This window comes from Aythya ferina, assembly GCF_964211825.1.
Source record: "Aythya ferina genome assembly, chromosome: 2".
NCBI classification, from domain to species: domain Eukaryota; kingdom Metazoa; phylum Chordata; class Aves; order Anseriformes; family Anatidae; genus Aythya; species Aythya ferina.
The window spans coordinates 18,485,101-18,502,496 of record NC_140297.1 but is presented as its reverse complement, the minus strand read 5'-3'; the positions used below and the strand labels follow the sequence as shown (position 1 = coordinate 18,502,496).

Below are 17,396 nucleotides of genomic sequence, written 5' to 3'. Positions count from 1 at the left end.
TCCTTCAAGTTGCAGATGTTCAAAAAAGCAGTCCTTATTCCTTCTAGACTTCCTATAAAGGGAAGAAGAAAAAAAACTAGTCTTTTAGAAGGTGGCTGCTTGCAGGATTGTATCAACTCTTCCATCCTGAAACAAACTCATCTACTCTACAGCTTGTTCAGATAAATTCATAATGCTCCCCCCTTCAAAAAAAAAAAAAAAAAAAACACTCCACATTTTCAGAGTTTTTTTCCGTAGCTAACCTCACACCAGGTTTTAGATAGTTTATGTAGCTTTAGAGTATAAAAATAAAGAAAACTTGTAGTCAAAGCCACTATGATGTAGGCTTCGCTATGAAAAAATATCTTTAGATGCCTAGGGTATCTGTACTTAAATCTAGCACTCATTCCCTGTAAACAAGGTTTGCAGAAAGTATACGATGCAAACTCCTTATATTCTAGCACACAACACAAAAAAGCAGTCAGCTTTATTTAAAGAAAAGTAACAGAACAGGCACAACTGGTTTTCTCAGGAATTAAGTTTTTTTATTTCCAAAAGCCCATTTATTAGAACTGCCGATCCAAAGCCTGCTGAAATCCGTAAGAATCTTCAGTTGAAAGTACTTACATTTTTTTATTTGATGAAGTAATATAGAAGGAACAACATCATTTTCACTTATTTCAGCATCTTAAATTAGTTTGCAAGTACTTTTTTCCCTCCAATTTTAAGGAATTTTTATTAATATAAAGCACCACATGAGGTTTTCCTACCCATACATTTTCACAAACATCTGAAATCATCCATACTTAAGAATCAAAAAAAAAAGTATTTTGGACTGCAAACGTTTTAAGGCAATAAATATGATTGAACGTCTGGGAACTGGACGGAACTCCAAGTACAGAACACCCTAATGGAACAGTAAAGCCTCCACTACCACTGGTAACAGCAGTATGTAAAATAACCTAACAGTGAAGAAACAGGGTTGTAAAAGTAAAAGCAGCCCAGAAAGGCTTTACTACAGAGTAAGAATTAATTGGAAAATATTTCTGTAGTGAAAATTTAGTGACATTTGAGAAGACAGCTAGTCCTATTCCTTTCCCAAAGGAGGGAAGAAGGAAGAATCCAAGTTCCTCAAAGAGACAATGGTGTTAGGGGTTAAATACAAGACAAGAACTACCACCTCTCTGTTCCTCATGGCTTGGAAAGCTTAGTAATCCTCATTTGAGAACATATTTTTGTAATTCCTGCTTTCTTGCTCACCAAGTAGGCAAGACAAGAGCCTTCCAAGGAATGAAAGCTCATGGTATCCTGGGCCCTAAGGAGCAAAGAGAAATCTGCCAGGCCAGATTATCTAAGGGGGGGAAGCAACCACAGCATTAACTGAACTTAAGGTCAAGTCACTCCCACAAATCCTGTTCTTAATCTCACACATAATGCCTTTCCATCAACTCATCCGGTGGCATTAATGGCTTGAGTTAAAAACACTTTGAAACATGATGATTCACCCTCTTGGCACTATCCAAAAGGAGACAGACATCACAGTGCTTCACCTCCCTCACAGCAGACACACAACATTACATATAAAATTCTGTTTCCAAACTTCTGGTTCCCACTCCCGAGTTGACAAAGAGCCTGGAGACAACTGCTACGTCACCCACTGACGTTGCATCACCCACAGACCAAGCGATGGACAACTGGCCACGAAATGGACAAAAAGGTTAACACACTGAAGGAAGTGTGGGAGCGACCTTCTTCCCAAATAAACACCCACCAGACAACACAAAAAACAAGCATCACGACGGTCTAAGAGATCAGTCTTGAACTGAAGAGAAGATCTCTTCCAGAATTTTTGGAATTTAGGTTTACACAATTCCCCAATTCAATTTAAATAAGGAAAAAATGATTGCCTGCATACATGTTTACCCGGGAGAACTGTTTACCTGTCCACACCTTGCTGACTAACCACCTCGCACCACCACTGTCTCTGCTCACTCACCTTGAAGAATTCAGTTGCTGAGAGCCATGAATCACTAATTACATGAGCAGAAACCATCTTCACCACAGAAGCCTTTAAACATTTCAGGCTTCAAATACAAACATTTAGCCTTAATAACAGCAGCATGGGTTGGAGGGCACAGGGTGGACTGTTGCTCTGCCCACCCACAAAAGACAAAGAGCCAACCTCAACAAAACCATTTTGTGGTTTCGTTCACCTCATTTCATAGTCCTTTTGGTAAGCGATTAGCCCCTTAATCTTCTTGAGAACTGCTTTTAAGGATTGGTGAAGGGGAAAAGTTGCTTTTTGCTTCTGCCTCTGGTATATTCTATAGCTGCACACCAGCAGCCCTGGAAGCTCTGTAGGTTGCTGAACAGTCCCTCGAAGAGCCTCTTCTTTCCTTCAGCTGGTAACCACAGACGTGGAATGGAAGAGGAGCACAGGAAACTCTCCTACAGCAGTCAGCAGACCCAACTGCCTAAAGACCCTTCACTGAATGGAGTTCTCCACTGGCTCCTAGGGATCCACTGGGCTTGCTGCTGCAGAACTTCCAAGACATGGAATCAAGAATAAACTCTTGCAATGTAATGCAGCCCAGTAAAAGTAATACAGAAAACAGACAAAAAATACTGGCATGATCGTAAGCAAATAGGAAAGAAACACAAAAACTACAACAACGTGCTTAACTTCTGCGTACAAGCCACGCCATCACCTTGCTTTCTCTCGAAGCTGGGAGAGGCTGGAGGAACAGATAGGGCGAACACGCAAGCAGGCAATTAGGCATTTCGTTTGAACTACTACAACCTGGGGAACATTAGACACACATGGTGTAACAAGAATTAATAGCAACTTTTACAAAAACGAACAAAAGCAAGGACTAAGTTTGATATCTAGCCTGAACCTTTAAGAATCAAAAATAGGTCAAAATCCCAAACATTTGAAAAGCTGCATTTCCTGTTGCTAACAGCAAACAGCCGCCGTGCTTCAGCTTAGTACGGAACCACAGTCTCAAGGCCTGAACACGGGAGGAATTCTGATAAGCTACCATGGAACTGGCATCAGAAGATACGGTAACACCTGTAGATCAGATCAAAGGTCCACCCAGCCTGTCTGCAGCGGTGGCCAACGCAGACAGTTGCAGACAATTAGGGAAGAACCCAAGAGCAAGCACCACTAGAAAACTCTCCCAGCTTCCATTATTTACAAATCCCTAATTCATTCCACTACCAGGTGATTTAGAAACTCTCAAAGTATTGCTTTTCTGAAAAAAATATCCTGGCTATCCTTCAGTTTACATAGACACCTTTAGCTTCCAAAATATTACGGTGAATAGTAACATGCTTAAATAACTGTTACGCATAAGGGCTATCATCTTTCGCCTGTTCTTACTCTACCACACTCATCTGACACCCCCAAGTTTTTGTATAGATAGTGAAAAGCTGGCCCACATAAATTCAAGAGAGGTCAAGAACGCTACAACACAGCATCCCTGAATATCCCGAGTTGGCAGGGACCCACAAGGGTCCAACTCCTGGCTCCACACAGGACCATCCCAAAACCAGACCCTGTGTCTGAGAGCGTTGTCCAAATGTTTCCTGAGCTCCAGCAGCTCGGTGCCATGACTGCTACCCTGGGCAGCCTGTCCTGGTGCCCGACCACCCTCTTGGCAAAGATCTTTCTCCTGACATCTCAAGCTCTCTCTCCAGTTCCAGTTCTTTCCCAAACTGTGAAGTCTGAGCTTCCTTAATTGTTTTTGGTGGACAGGTAACTCCATATGCTCAATTATCATCGCTGCTCTTTGTCTTGAGACATTTCTGGTTGTACTGTTATTCCTGAGAAAAATGGAGAGGGAAGCCACAGAACAAACCTAGACACACCAACTCCAAGTGTATGGACAAAGTCTATGTCTGTACAAAGGCAAACAGAAAAATAAGCACTTTCCTTTCCCACTGTCATTCAACTCATGAAAACAGCAGAAAGCTACCAGGCCTTCTTAGCCATACAGCTGAATCATTCTCAGTCAAAACGCAAACAGAGAGCAAACTATTCAAAACCACCTGTAAAGTCATAAAGAACAGCTAAAGGGCACAGGCTCTGAACTGCTGCTAGCGCTGGCCTGTATCCATTATACAACGCTGTTTTGTAATACTTCATACAGAAAAAGCCTTTGTTCCACAGCTGGGCTGCAAGGACCATTTTGGTCAGGTATGGAGTTCTTAAAATAATAATCAACATTTTTTATTTATTTTAAATGAGAACAAAAGAGATGCAATTAATGAGCTTGCAAGATTACTTCCATGACATCAGGATCAGAACACCAGCCCACCAAGCTATTTATGGCTGCTGAATCACTCCAGCTTCTGATTCTAGCACAGACTGCTAGAAACATTGAAGATCATCCACACAAACTTGTTTCTGTGTTCTAGCTTTCCTCTCGATGCCAATTTGTAGAGACAAGACACTTTGACGTCCTAGGACCAGTACAACAGCCATTCGTTCTTACTTGCTTGAGGCCAGGAAGGAAATCACATTCAAATCCCACCTCACAGGTAGTCCCAAAACTTCTCCAACAAATTTAAACAATAAATAAAAAAAACACCAGACGGTATTCAGACCAAACCCGTACAAAAACAGGGCAAAGTACACAGGCTGGAGCAGGAGGCCTGTAAAATTGCCATGAGAATTGATTACTCCAGGCGAAGTTTACTTACTCACCTTTTACCATGGTGACTGAGGATAATAAAATTTTAAAACGCATGCAAGAAGGGACAAGTAGGATTTTACAACCATTGATGAATAAGAAATGTTTGTGGCTACACATGAGAATGCTTTTCACCATAATCATGGGCTCGCTATTAAAGTTACATCAAAATTGGAAAGCTGAGGAGAAAAGCACAGCAACAAAAACAAAGCATGAACTGCAATGAGACTGCCTGCTGCTACGTGAACACTGAGGCATTCCTCCCTAACTTAACCCTAATCAGATCTTTATCTTAAAGAAAAAAAAGAGCACACAGGTCAGAACTTAAAGGTAGTAAGAGCCACCTGCTTGAAGTGCACATACTAGATCTGCTGCTTCTTTTGCTGGCCCAAACAACAACAAAATGTTTTGGCTCTCAGTTCTTGCATCATAAGGAAATTCGATGGTTCTGCATACCCATGCAAGCACCGAATGAACCCTGGCCTTTTAAAATAGTCTAATCCCAAGGACATTCAAGTTTAAACATGCCTAAACTACAACAGACCCAAAGTTTAATTAAAGAATTGTGTTAAAATATCACCCACGTTTCTTAGGAAATCAACCACTTCCACATTTCATTACAGCAGGGTAGTCCTTGGACGAGCACGATGTTTTCCTCAAAAGTTGAACTGCATTGAAGTTTTGAGATGAACGTTACTTTTGTTTCATAAACTAGTTTTTCAACTATAACTATTCAACACAGCACATGGAAAGTTTTAATTAACTGTAGTTCTCACAGCTGAGAAGTCTGTCCCAATACCATAAACATATCATTGTGTAGACTGCATCTGTCACAAGCCAAATAATCCGTACGGGATTTCGGAGAGTTTAATTGTTCTCCTTGAGCTCGTCCCAGGGTCAGAACAGGCAGCACCCATGACACCTATTCACATCCAATGTTAAATCTCGTAGGAAATTTATCTATATTTTAGCCCCTTCTGCCCTCACACTTAAAAAGTAAACAGAAATTTGAAGTAGAGGGCATCAATATGTTCAACACTATTGTCAAGATGATTTAAGCAACATTGGTTTTGTTTTGTTTTTTAATTCCCCAAGAGTTTATATCCTCTGAGATTCTCAGCTTCTTAATACTTCTTAATAAAGTCCCATATACTTCGAAGAAAAACTGGAACATAAGAAAGGACAATAAAATGGTTTCTTAAAGGGCGAGTGATTGTCATCTAAATTTAAATAGGGAATAGTACTCTGTTAAAAGTACACGAAGTATCCAAAGACATAACTAGGAGGGCACACTACCACTCCCATCAGTAAAAACACAAGATCACTTCAGAAACAGGCTCACGTTTCTCCTTTCAACTGATTGGTACCAACTACAACCATTACTCAGAAGTGTTTAACATCTCTCTTCTCAGTAAGATTTAAAGCTTGCTATTTTATTTCTCTTTCCTGTCCTTCCAAGCAGAAAAACAGCACAAACCTCAAAATTAAAAATAAGGAAGATTAGGTCATCTGGGCAGCCCATTGATGTCAGCGCAAGACCGTTCCCTACAGTGTATTTGCTGCGCTTAATGCATTCCATACAGTGTGTCCTAACACATTATGCAAATGACACTTACATAAAAGAAAATCGTCTATCTCAAAGCGCACCCCTCCGCCAACAGCCGATCTGTAATTAGCCATGGCCCCTAAGGAGGCACCTCATTCACTGGGAGCAAAGCAGCAGCTGCTGGCAGAAGGAAATCAGGAAAAATTCAAACAAAAATAAGCCCACAACCTGCGCTCCCAAAGGTAGATGCTCACGGTGGCAAGCCAGAGTCAAAATCTATAAACAGCTGTCTGTATTTTTCCAGAATGCCCACACAGCACCTTTCACGCTCGGCACCAAATATTTACTATCACGATCTGCATCAGGCTCTCTCGAACACTGTGATGTTCAGAGAGCTACAATTACAGCTCACTGAGCTCTGCTCATAAATACCTTCTGAACTGCAAGTTTTTGTGCAAAAATCAACGGAAAATATAAAGCAGCAACACCTCCCACTGAACACAATTCACTGATCACATTCAAAACTATAATAGGGTATACGAATTCAGAAAGATGCCATAGGTCTATCTCCACAACATAAAGAGACTCAAAGAACACATGGCTTTGCCTAGTTCCTACTTTCCTGTCAGCAAGTGACCCAGTCTCTAAGCTCTTATCATCATTTTCCCAGATGAGATTGATTCAAGACTACCAGCAGCAATAAAACAGGACACTCAAAATTGTTTCACCATTACTAAAAGAAGAAGATAAACAACAATTCTGGGAGTAGCTAGAGTTACCACGTAAAGAGAGTAAGAGAAAAATGCATTTCACCCGGTTTAAAAGCAACACAAAAGGCAAAAGCACAACAGAGGAAGCCTCCCAGCTGAGAAGTCTCAAACTATTTAAGAACCACATACATAAAACAGCTTATCCCACCTTGCAACCAGAAGATTAAAAGAATCCTTTCTTTTGGCACTTTCAGGTTTACAAGACGTGTTGAACTTCTGCTATGAACGCAGCCAAAGCCTGTTTGATGTTGCTGTTCCCACCCATCACCTGGGCTTACGCTTCTGCTGCATACACCTACTGCTGAGTGATGGGGAAAAAATACCAGGACTCCACAACAATACTGAAAGTGTCAAGACAAAAAAGGAGTTTGACAGGAAATACACACTATTTACAGTAACCTGCACTCTGTGTAAATAAACAGGTGAAGTGTGACATGACTATCCCCATTCATCCACCGATCTGACCAGACAGCTCTCATTCACTGTTTATCTATTATGCTTGGCACAACGTGTTATTTAGTACATATATTACCTATTATGGGAGACAGACGAACTCTTCCTCTATAGCAAGGCACTAAATTCAAGGATTTGATGAGATCACAGGATCTGATGTCTCTACAACGGAGGAGTCATAGCTCACAGCTCATCAGCCTGACGTCTGCAGTCCTGTCCATTAACACACAGCTTCAGTGCCAGCTACGAAGCCCCGCCATTTACAGCACAGCTAAGCCAGGCCTTTTAGAAACAATGACCCCTTATTAACAACAGGAAATAAATCCCTTTTCATTTAACATCATTTCCTAAGTTTTTATATTCTGCTTCCTAGCCTCTGCAATTTAATGTACAAACAACGGCAATGAAGAACACAAAACCACTGAATGCCAGAATAGCTTCATTTTTCTCCATCTTCCAGTTGTTAAAGAAAAAAATAAGCTCAGCATCAAGCACCAGGATATATTGCTAACAGGTTAACCAAACACCGCAACGCAAGTTTCCTCAGGAAAAGATACAGAAAGTTTTTCTTTTTATAGTGCCCACAGGTTGCACACACTCATGTTCTCATCACCATCTACACAGCACCATACGCCTGCATTCACAAATTTAAAACTCAGCTTTTACTCTTTGCAGAGCCAATGCTCTTCTGCTGAGCTACGTTTTAGTCATCCACCTACAGGAAGACGTTTTTGTACATCCAAGTAGTACAAGACCATAAATGCATAAAGTGCAGAAGTGTCATGAGATGCCTTCTCTTCCCCAACAGTGCGCTCAGTTGGTTTTGGTGTATGCAAGTAAATAGCACAGACCAGAAATAATACATCAGAAGTAGAGATGTTTTTTCCACATTCAGTTTAACAATAGGAATTTGGTTTAAGTGCTTATGGAAGGAAAAAGCTCCGATTGGTGTTGTGATGTTTGCTACAACTGCTAAAGAGAAACATTTTAGGGACAGCTCACCCTAATGCTTTTATAAGTTATTTGGACACAGGACTTAAATATACACTAAGTTTACAGATGACGCTAAATTAGCTGTTGACTAAGGAGGAGCTGTTGACTCCTTTAAGTGTAGAGAGGCCTTGCAGAGATCTTGACAAATTAGAGGGCTGGGTAATCAGTAATCTCCAACCACATGGAATTTAACGAGAGCAAATGCTGGATTTTGCATCTGGGACAGGGCAGCCCCGGCTGCACACACAGGCTGGGGGCGAGAGGCTGGAGAGCAGCCCCAAGGAAAGGGGCCTGGGGGCTGTGCTGGAGGCCAGCTGGCCACGAGCCAGCCGTGTGCCCTGGGGTGCACCAGGGAGGGCATAAAGCTGGCAGAGAGCCTCCACGGGAGGGCTACAAAGATGGCAAAGGATCTAGAGGGGAAGACATGAGGGCCCTGGGTTTGCTCAGCCCTCAGCAGAGCAGGCTGAGGGGAGGCCTCATGGCGGCCTGCAGCTCCCTCACGAGGGGAGCGGAGGGGCAGGCGCTGAGCTCTGCTCTCTGGGGACAGCGACAGGACCCGAGGGGACGGCATGGAGCTGGGACAGGGGAGGGTCAGGATGGGGGTTAGGGAAAGGTTCTTGACTGAGAGGGTGGTCGGGCACTGGGACAGGCTGCCCAGGGCAGTGGTCACGGCACCGAGCTGCTGGAGCTCAAGAAGTGTTTGGACAAGGCTCTCAGACACAGGGTCTGGTTTTGGGGTGGCCCTGTGTGGACCAGGAGCTGGACTCCATGATCCTTGTGGGTCCTTGCCAACTCAGGATATTCTGTGATTTACCCTACAGAACATACACTGCATACAGTAAATGCACTTACTCTGAACTGATACAGCTCAAAGCATTCTTTAATCCATCAGGCTTCTCTTACAAAAACTCTTGTTTTTCAAGCAATTATCTAAGTGGTGCAATCAACAAAGGTGTCTTTTGGAGAAGAAGAAAGTCACTTTTACAAAAGCATCAGACACATCTACATTTGAAGGCACATCCCTTCCTCTTCTTGAAGAAAATTAACTGTTTACTGCTTTATGCTGTCACTTACCAAATACATTCTGGTTGAACTTCATTATACATCATGGTGACGCCTCTACTCATCAAGCACAGAGAAGTACTGGTCTCCAAAGATACTGACAGAGCAGCTTACACATTTGCAGGCAAAATTATGTAAAGACTGAAGCACAGAACCTAACTACAGCCTCCCAGCGCTTGTGCTCCTCCAGTAGAGACACTTAACACCTGGGTGTCGCCACTCTGAGCCTACCAATGCCATCCCAACCAGGCTGCTAAAATAGCAAGCACAGTCTACTAATTATTGTTAGTGAAAATGCCAATCATTTTCTATTTTTACTGTCATCATTGCCCTTCTCTGGTTCCTGACCCTTCCAGTTTATGCAGTTTTGCTCTCTCTGATAAGGAGTAAGAGAAAAATATTGTGGGGTTTTCTCCCCCTTTCTTTTTAACCACAAATACTGAATTCGTAAAAATACTAAAGAAACTAACTTTTCTTTTACTGAAGCCTATGGAAATGTACTCCCTAATTACTGCCAAATGCAAAAACACACAGGAATCTCTAAAATTGTTAGGCACAGTAGACTGTCTTTATCTGTTAAGCAAAAAATAAATAAATAAAAGAGACAAAAAAGACATCATGCTCCAAATTTCTTTGCAGTATTAGATGCTTCCAATAACAAAAATCTAAACGTGCATGTGCTCTGAGTTCCAACAGAAAAAAGTATCAAAAACTCTAATAAATTTTATTTGACAAAGTATTTTAGTGTTCATAAGTGGATAAAATTATTGTTTACCATAAAAATTACCTTTTAAAAGCTACAAACATTGAAAAGCGTTTAAATGTAGGATGAAAAAATATAAACCACAATTTCATCTTAATACAGATAACAGCAAGCTACACCACAAACTGATTTAGTAATTCTTTTGAAGTAAATGCAAAACAGTGGGAATGGAAAACCAAAAAGAGCACTTTTTCATGCCTTCCTAAGCAGGGAAAGAGAGTTCAAACTTACACTAACAAAAAACGGCAGCTCCGGTCTCAAATCTGGACAGAGCTATAAATGTGATGTTGTGACTAGCACAGCACTGCCTGTACCTCAACAGGGCTTAATCACTACAGCAAAACACTGCTACAACCTGACAAAATGGAGATAGTATATGCCTAATAATCTAAAAGCCAGAAAAAGCACTCTCACTTATCTGTCCTTATGAGCACAAGCTCAGCGATTCTTGTACCCATTTGCAAATGTGTGTCAGATTTCAAAAAGAATGGCAAACAGCCCTGAGAGTCCCTGGCCCTCTCTGCCAGCTCCCCCAAGAGCCCAGAATACGTGATCTGTCCCTTTGAACAGGCGCTGTATGTTCAGATGGGAGCCTGCAAGCCTGAATGCGTCATCTTTGTTCTCAAAAATCATTTCAGTGAAGGGGCTCTGTAGCGCGAAAGACTTCCAGGTGCAGTGTCAAGGAAAAAGAAAAAAAAAAAAAAAGTGAAAATAAAAAAGTAGAAATCATGGCAAAGCATGACAAAAAAAAAAAAAAAAAAAAAAGTATAATATCAGAGTAAAGATGCATCCAAACAAAAAAAATTATCTACCCATATATGCATTACCCAAAGGAGTCAAATTGCATGTCCACAATTTTCCCACCTCTGTGTTATAAAGATACACACTTGTTTCATACTCAAAAGTTCCTTTTCTTTGTACAACCAGTGATCTTGAAGACATAGGACAAGTTCTGTTCTTATCAAGCCCCAGTGTTTATAGCTGTACCCTTCCAAAGCCTTTATCTGGCTGGAAATCCTAGTTTCTCTTGCAACTGCCTTGCCCATTATGAACACAAGCTATGCTTGGAGTCCTCCTCATGACATCTTGCTGTGTGTACAGGTCTACAGCTAAACATTATTACATAGACATGAGTTAATACTGCATGACAATGTGAACAACATATGGGAGATAGTGTGCCAAAAGCATAAATCATTTCCCAAAATTCCCAATACCTTGCACGTCAAGTATGAACACACTATAAAATCCTACAACAGCAGGAACTTCTTGAATTTGCAAAGACTCATTTTTACAGTAATTTCACCGAGTGTTTTCTGATCCTTTTTCACACGAAAAGAGGTTCCCAGTGTTCAATACAAGTCCTATTTTGGAGTTAAAGGAATTTGTTCACACCAGGACTGCACACAGTAACCATTTCATCAGCTGAACTCAGACAGCACATCGCAAACCACAGCCCCTCAACTCTCTCTTGGCATTTTACACCAATCTATGAAAAAACAAATAAATAAATTGTACTTTAAACCATGCAGGAATACGTGCACGAAAGGAACTAAGAATGCATTACGACCTCAATTAGGCATTCATGAGGGCTATCTTCATTCAAGCAAAGATTATTTCAGGCCTGCTGTGATTAAGGCAGTCATCAGTGTAAGTGCATATTTTCCAGCAGTTAAATGTTAACTGCAACACAGAAATACCAGGTAAAACAACAGGCAGCGCAGCCCATTTTGCAATTCCATACCTATTAGCAGTCCCCGGTTAGACAGCTCTAAGATGAGCTCCAAAGGTGCCAGAGGCCTCATTAGGGCTCACCACAGCAGGGAGAGGTGGATTGTGACAACAGCACCAGTGCCAAAAGACCAGCAGCCTCAACGCGACAGAATTAAAAAGCAGATTTTCACTTTTACACTTGGCCATGTGGCTTCTCCCCTCTTCCCACACTATTTAAATAGTATTACAGGATACGTTCTCCAAACATGGCCTTGTTTTCAGTTACATTCAAAAAAGGGTATCAGTAACAACGTATAAAATCCACACAGAAATTAACAAGCACAATTCATGGCTAACTCTTAAATCTTTGCGTCTTCTGTTTTTACTTATCCCTCCCCATTTTGTCCTCACCTAACCCACCTGCTTTAAGAGCCTGCGTGACTCCCTTAACCGAGGCAACAGCAGCAAAGAAAATCTTACACCACCATATGCGCCACTTTGGGATCGAGGCAACAAGGTGAACCGAGGATAGCGGTAAAACAAACCCTGGCACTTCTGAAATTAAAAAACCTTCCATTTTTTGAGCTCTTCAGGTTTAATATCAGTCTCCTGCGTGCCAATTTCAGCAAACAAAAGGGGACCGTCTACATAAAGGACACCCACCCCACAGCCCTACCCGGCTTCCAGCCAGCTTTGTGTCACAAAAGTTAGAAAAAGACAAAAGTTTGCAAATGAAAGTTTAAAGGCGGGTATTGGAGCAACGCGGCCGGAGCCGTTAGCTCTGTTTCTCTGGATGTGAGCTCCGGGTCGTTTCGCTGATATTTACGACTATTAACAGCCAGCTGGGAGCTGAGGCATTAGGCAGGGTTTTAGGGTGCCAGGTCAGGCTTTTGAAGGGTGGGGGGAGGCCACTCGGGGACGCTGAGGGGCTTCGGATGGGGCAAGCGGGGCAGGGCCGGGGCCGCCACACGGCTCCCAGCGGCTGCGGGGCGGGCGGGCAGGAAGAGAGGGAGAGGGCGGGAGGAGGGAGGGAGGGGGGCGGCCATTAAGCCCGCTCCAGCCAAGCCGTTCCCCGCGGCAGGAGGGGAGGGAAGGAAGGAGGGAGAGAGGGAAGGAGAGAAGCGAGCCAGCCCCGCACCCGCCCGCTCCTACCTGGCCGCTGCCGCCCGGGGGGGGCTCGGTGTCTCCATCTCCGCCGGGCGGCCCGGCTGCCCACCGGGTCGCCATTATTTCAGTTCCCGGCTACAAAGGAGGGGCGAGTCCGCTGGAGCCCACATCGGGGACGGGAAGAAGGGAAAGGAGCCGGGAAGAGGTGTGTGTCTGGGGGGGGAGGCAGCGCCGAAGCCGCTCGCACACACCCAGCGCGGCCACGCCGCCGACGAGCCCGGGCCGGCCCCGTCACGCAGCGGCCATGGGGCACAGCGCCGGGACGGGCCCCGGGGCTTCAGCCGCGCTGCCCCGCTTCTGCCTTCATGGCTGGAGCCGGAGAGAGAGAAGAGAGAAAAGAGCGGAGGTGTCAGTCCCCGGCGCGGAGCCGCCGCCACCCGTCCCTTGTTAGGCTAATTGCACTCGCTCGTCATCTTCCTCTTCCTCCAACTCCTCCTATCCACAGCCCCAGCCGCGGGGAGGAGAGGGAGGCGGAGGCGGGAGGCGCCCGCTCCTTCCCTCCCTCCTCCTCCTCCTCCTCCTCCCTCCCTGCCCGCCACACGCGGGCTGGCGGCGGCACGGGGCGAGCCGCCCGGGGCAGGGCCGGGACGAGCCGGGCCGGGGAAGGGAGGCGGCGGGCGGGGAGCGCGCCCCGGGGCCGGTCCCGTCGCGTCCCGTCCCGAACTTTGCTCAACTCGCCCAGGGGGCCCCGCAGCCGCCCCAACCCCGGCTGGGAAGCGGCGACAAAAGAGTTCGGCGAAGGCCAAGCCCCGCCGCTCCCGCAGCCGGGCTTTTGTTCCCGGCTTCCCAGCCAGCGCCCTGCTTCCCTCCCTCCCTCTCTCTCCCCCCTCCTCCTCCTCCTCCTCCCGGCTACGTCGCAAGGGCCGCCGGCGATCAGACCACCGCGCCCCGCCCGCCGCCCCTCCCTCGGGCCTCGCCGCTGCCCCCCGCCGCTCCCCGGCCGTGAGGCAGTGCCAGCTGCGCCGCCCCGGCCACCTGGGGCCACCTGGGCACCGGCCGCGGAGCGGGGGAGCCGCGGCCCGCCCGGCCCCGCCGCCCCCGCGGGGCCCCCGCGCTGCCCCAGCGCCGCCCGGGCTCGCCTCGCCTCTCCCCGGCCCTGAGGGGCGCTGCCCCCGCCGCCGGCCCCCCTCTCGCTCTCACACGGCTCCGGTCGCCGTCCCCTTTCCCCCGCCTCCGGGCCGGCGGGTTGTGTTGCCTCCAAAAATCCGCCCTCCTCAAACGACACCGAGAGGGCAGGAGTCGGCTGCCAGCGCCCGCCCCGCCGTGTGGAGCGCCCCGCGCTTCGCCTCTCCTCCCCACCGGCTTTTTCGGGTCCCTCACGGGGATAATCGCCCCTTTTTCTGCCCTGGAGAAGGATTTGGTGCTTCTGTGGCAGGCCCCGAGCTGCACCCGGTCCTTGCGCTCCCGGGCCGGTGCCCCGCAGCCTGAGGGCTGGCAGGAGCCTGGCCGCGGTGTCACGGTGAAGGCACCGAAAATAAACGTCCCCTGTGTCCCCTACTTCGGTCTTACCACTGAGACCTTTCTATTTCATTTTATTTTTTCTTTTTCTTCATTCCAGAACAGCGACTGGACAACTGAAGTCTCTGTGAGAGGCAGCTACGGAAAATAAAGTGACTTGCATGAAATAAAGATCCCGTCTCATTTGTGCCCTCAGAACAGTAATAATGTGCTGGGGTTGTGTGGTTTTATTTATTTACTTAGCTATTCTCAGTGACCTCAGAAAGGAGGTGACTGGCCTGCTTATGCAGCAACCACTCCCATCGCAGCAGGTAGGAATATTGGCTTCCTGAGAACCGAGAGGAGCCTGGACGTCCAAATGCTGATCCTTGTCAAATGGTCACATCTACCCTCCACTGAATGTAAAAGTATATTACAACACAAGTCTCGTCACCCTGATTTACATGCCTACCTACAATCCCATGTGATTCCATGGATTTCTGTAGATGTATATACAGCTAAAACATGTAGTAGTTTCTGAAGTCAATGTGTGAAGGCAATGTTAGACCTCCATTTTCAGGTCCTCATAAATTTCTGATGTTGAAGAGTACTTCATAGCTGAACCTGACCTGGACCACAGATTACATACACATATTTTAATTAAGCATGCTGCTGCCCACCTAGCAACTCACAGAATGATTTTGTCAAGCTCCCTAATAATTTCTCGTTGACATACACTTTATGATTTATTTGCCGTCCAACCCCTGAACAAACTTACAATATCATCAAGTCCATGGTTGTCAAGAAGTTGAAAAGATCAGAGATAAAATCACCCGAGATTTTTAAGGGGCGAGGAAAGGGAACAATTGGGGCACTTTTGCTGTTTGGAAGCTGTTATCAAACAAAGCCAAGAACTGTTGCTGTTTCCTTGGCTGCATACTGCTCTCTGCACTTTAGTCATTGTGCCAACCTGCAGAACATCATTGAAAATCTATTATGTATATGAAATAACTTCCATGTAATCATGATCATCGCTTTTCCCATGAGAGCCACAGACTCCAAATCTAAATTAGCATCATAACTAATATCCATGTAGAAAGTTGTCAGATTTATAAAATGTCTCAGAGAGATTTAAACATGAATAGACTATCTGAGCAATCGTTTAGTATCTAGCAAGTCTCTATTTATATCAGCAGAGCTACATCGATACAGTGACAAATCTTCCATTTTTACTTTTCTTACATTGCCAATCAAATTCTCTAGCTCTCAAAATATACAAGTGAGGCAAAAATATCACAGAGGAAAATATAATTCTAGAATCACAAATTATTTCATGGCTTGGCTAAGGAAATAGATCTTATTATTAACTCTGGGAAGGTTATATTTGCGTAATTATCAAAAGAATATTTATACATATTTATACTACCAAATCTTCATTAAACTATACATACTTCATTTTCTTCCTCATAATCACAATTTTCTATTTTTTTGTGGCAGATGTTTTTTGCCTGGGGGGCTGGGATATCTTTAGGAGTTTCATGTGCTGTAATTTTTTACTCTAAATACGGTGTCGTAGTTGCAACAGGAAAGCTTACAGAAGGAGGCAAGCTTTCAGAATCAAGCTCATTATCTCAGATTCAAAACACACAAGAAAAATCTCAGAGTCTCCTAGCCACCTTTGAAAGCGATTTAATAAAAGAGGTTGCAAAAGCAGAATTAGGGTAACCGAGAGCTATAATTTCACTTTCTCACCTTCTAGTCTGAAGGTGTTGACACATATTCTGTTAGCAGACAGCTGCAGCAGCTTAAAGTGTTAGCACCATCCTACTGTTTATTATCACTCCTTGCTAAAGAGTATCATCCCCACAGGAGAGCTGGTGCAGATATCTCTGAGTGCATCTCAGCCTCTTCAGTGCAAAGTCTAGCAGCTCTGTTTGAATTGCGGAGGCAGGCGGAGTTCAGCCTACGCTGCCGTCCAGGGGCTGAGGCGTGCTGGGTCGTTCTGCGGTGCCAGTTCTGCTGGGTCAGCGACGACACAAATACGGGGCTGTATCTTCTTAAGACAGCATTTGCTGAATGAACACGTCGATATCTTGAGAACACAGAAATTCTAAAGGCTAAGTTGTGAATATCGAAATTCACTTGGGCGGGTAGACCAGAGGACTGAAACTCATTGCATGAAGTATGCCTGAGGTACCTGCCCCCTGCCCACATGGTACTTAGCATCTACCTCTGGCAGAGCCCAAGGGCCTGCCTTTCTCTCACACCTACGACCTATCTAAACTGCACCCAGCCCATGCTGAGGCAACTCGCTTCCCAAGAAGCCATGCTGTCCATGCCATCCCGAAGGCCCTCTCCTCTCCCACTACGTGCAGCCCACCAGGATCTGTCAGAACTGAGGTGCCACGAGCAGCGAGTTGGCTCAGCTGTGGGTAGTCCCAAATGTCCTACCCTTGAGTTAGCGAGAAATGCAAGCGCAGAGAAACAGAGGATAAAGTGAGAGCAGGTTTTTGACAGGAATTTTTAGATTAGATTAGTGTGGAGTACCTGGTAGGATAGATTAGATAGGGAATAGTGGGAGATAAGAGTAAATCCTGTCTATTTTGTGCTGGGGTAGGGGGAAGACTGGGCAGTTAAGTCTGAGGAGTTAAATAAGAAAAGGTCCAATTTTAAAGGACCTGGTTTTGGAAATTAAAGGTAGAGTGAGTGGGAAGAGAAAGGATTCTAAGTGAGTAGACAATTGCACTGATGTTTGCCCTCAGAAATTGTCGCTTGTGGGAGCTGTTGAGGTAAGGCTTCCCACCACAGACCCCAGCTGC

At 45.1% G+C, this 17,396-nt stretch overlaps 1 protein-coding gene and 1 long non-coding RNA gene across 3 annotated transcripts in view; one reads left to right on the top strand and one right to left on the bottom strand.

Annotated features, from left to right (window-relative positions):
* ARHGAP21 (Rho GTPase activating protein 21) overlaps positions 1-13,263 on the bottom strand; it is a 117,769-nt gene extending 104,506 nt beyond the window's left edge. For both annotated transcript variants that reach the window (XM_084510265.1, XM_084510267.1), the window contains exon 1: positions 13,126-13,263. In XM_084510265.1, the coding sequence (XP_084366391.1) occupies positions 13,126-13,200 (75 nt within the window). In that variant the 5' untranslated portion in view covers positions 13,201-13,263. The remainder of the gene's footprint in view (positions 1-13,125) is intronic.
* Positions 13,018-14,769, top strand: LOC311432120. Its single transcript, XR_014689831.1, has 2 exons — positions 13,018-13,285; positions 14,699-14,769. It is a non-coding gene; the product is annotated as an uncharacterized lncRNA (long non-coding RNA).
* Positions 14,770-17,396: the final 2,627 nt, after the last annotated feature.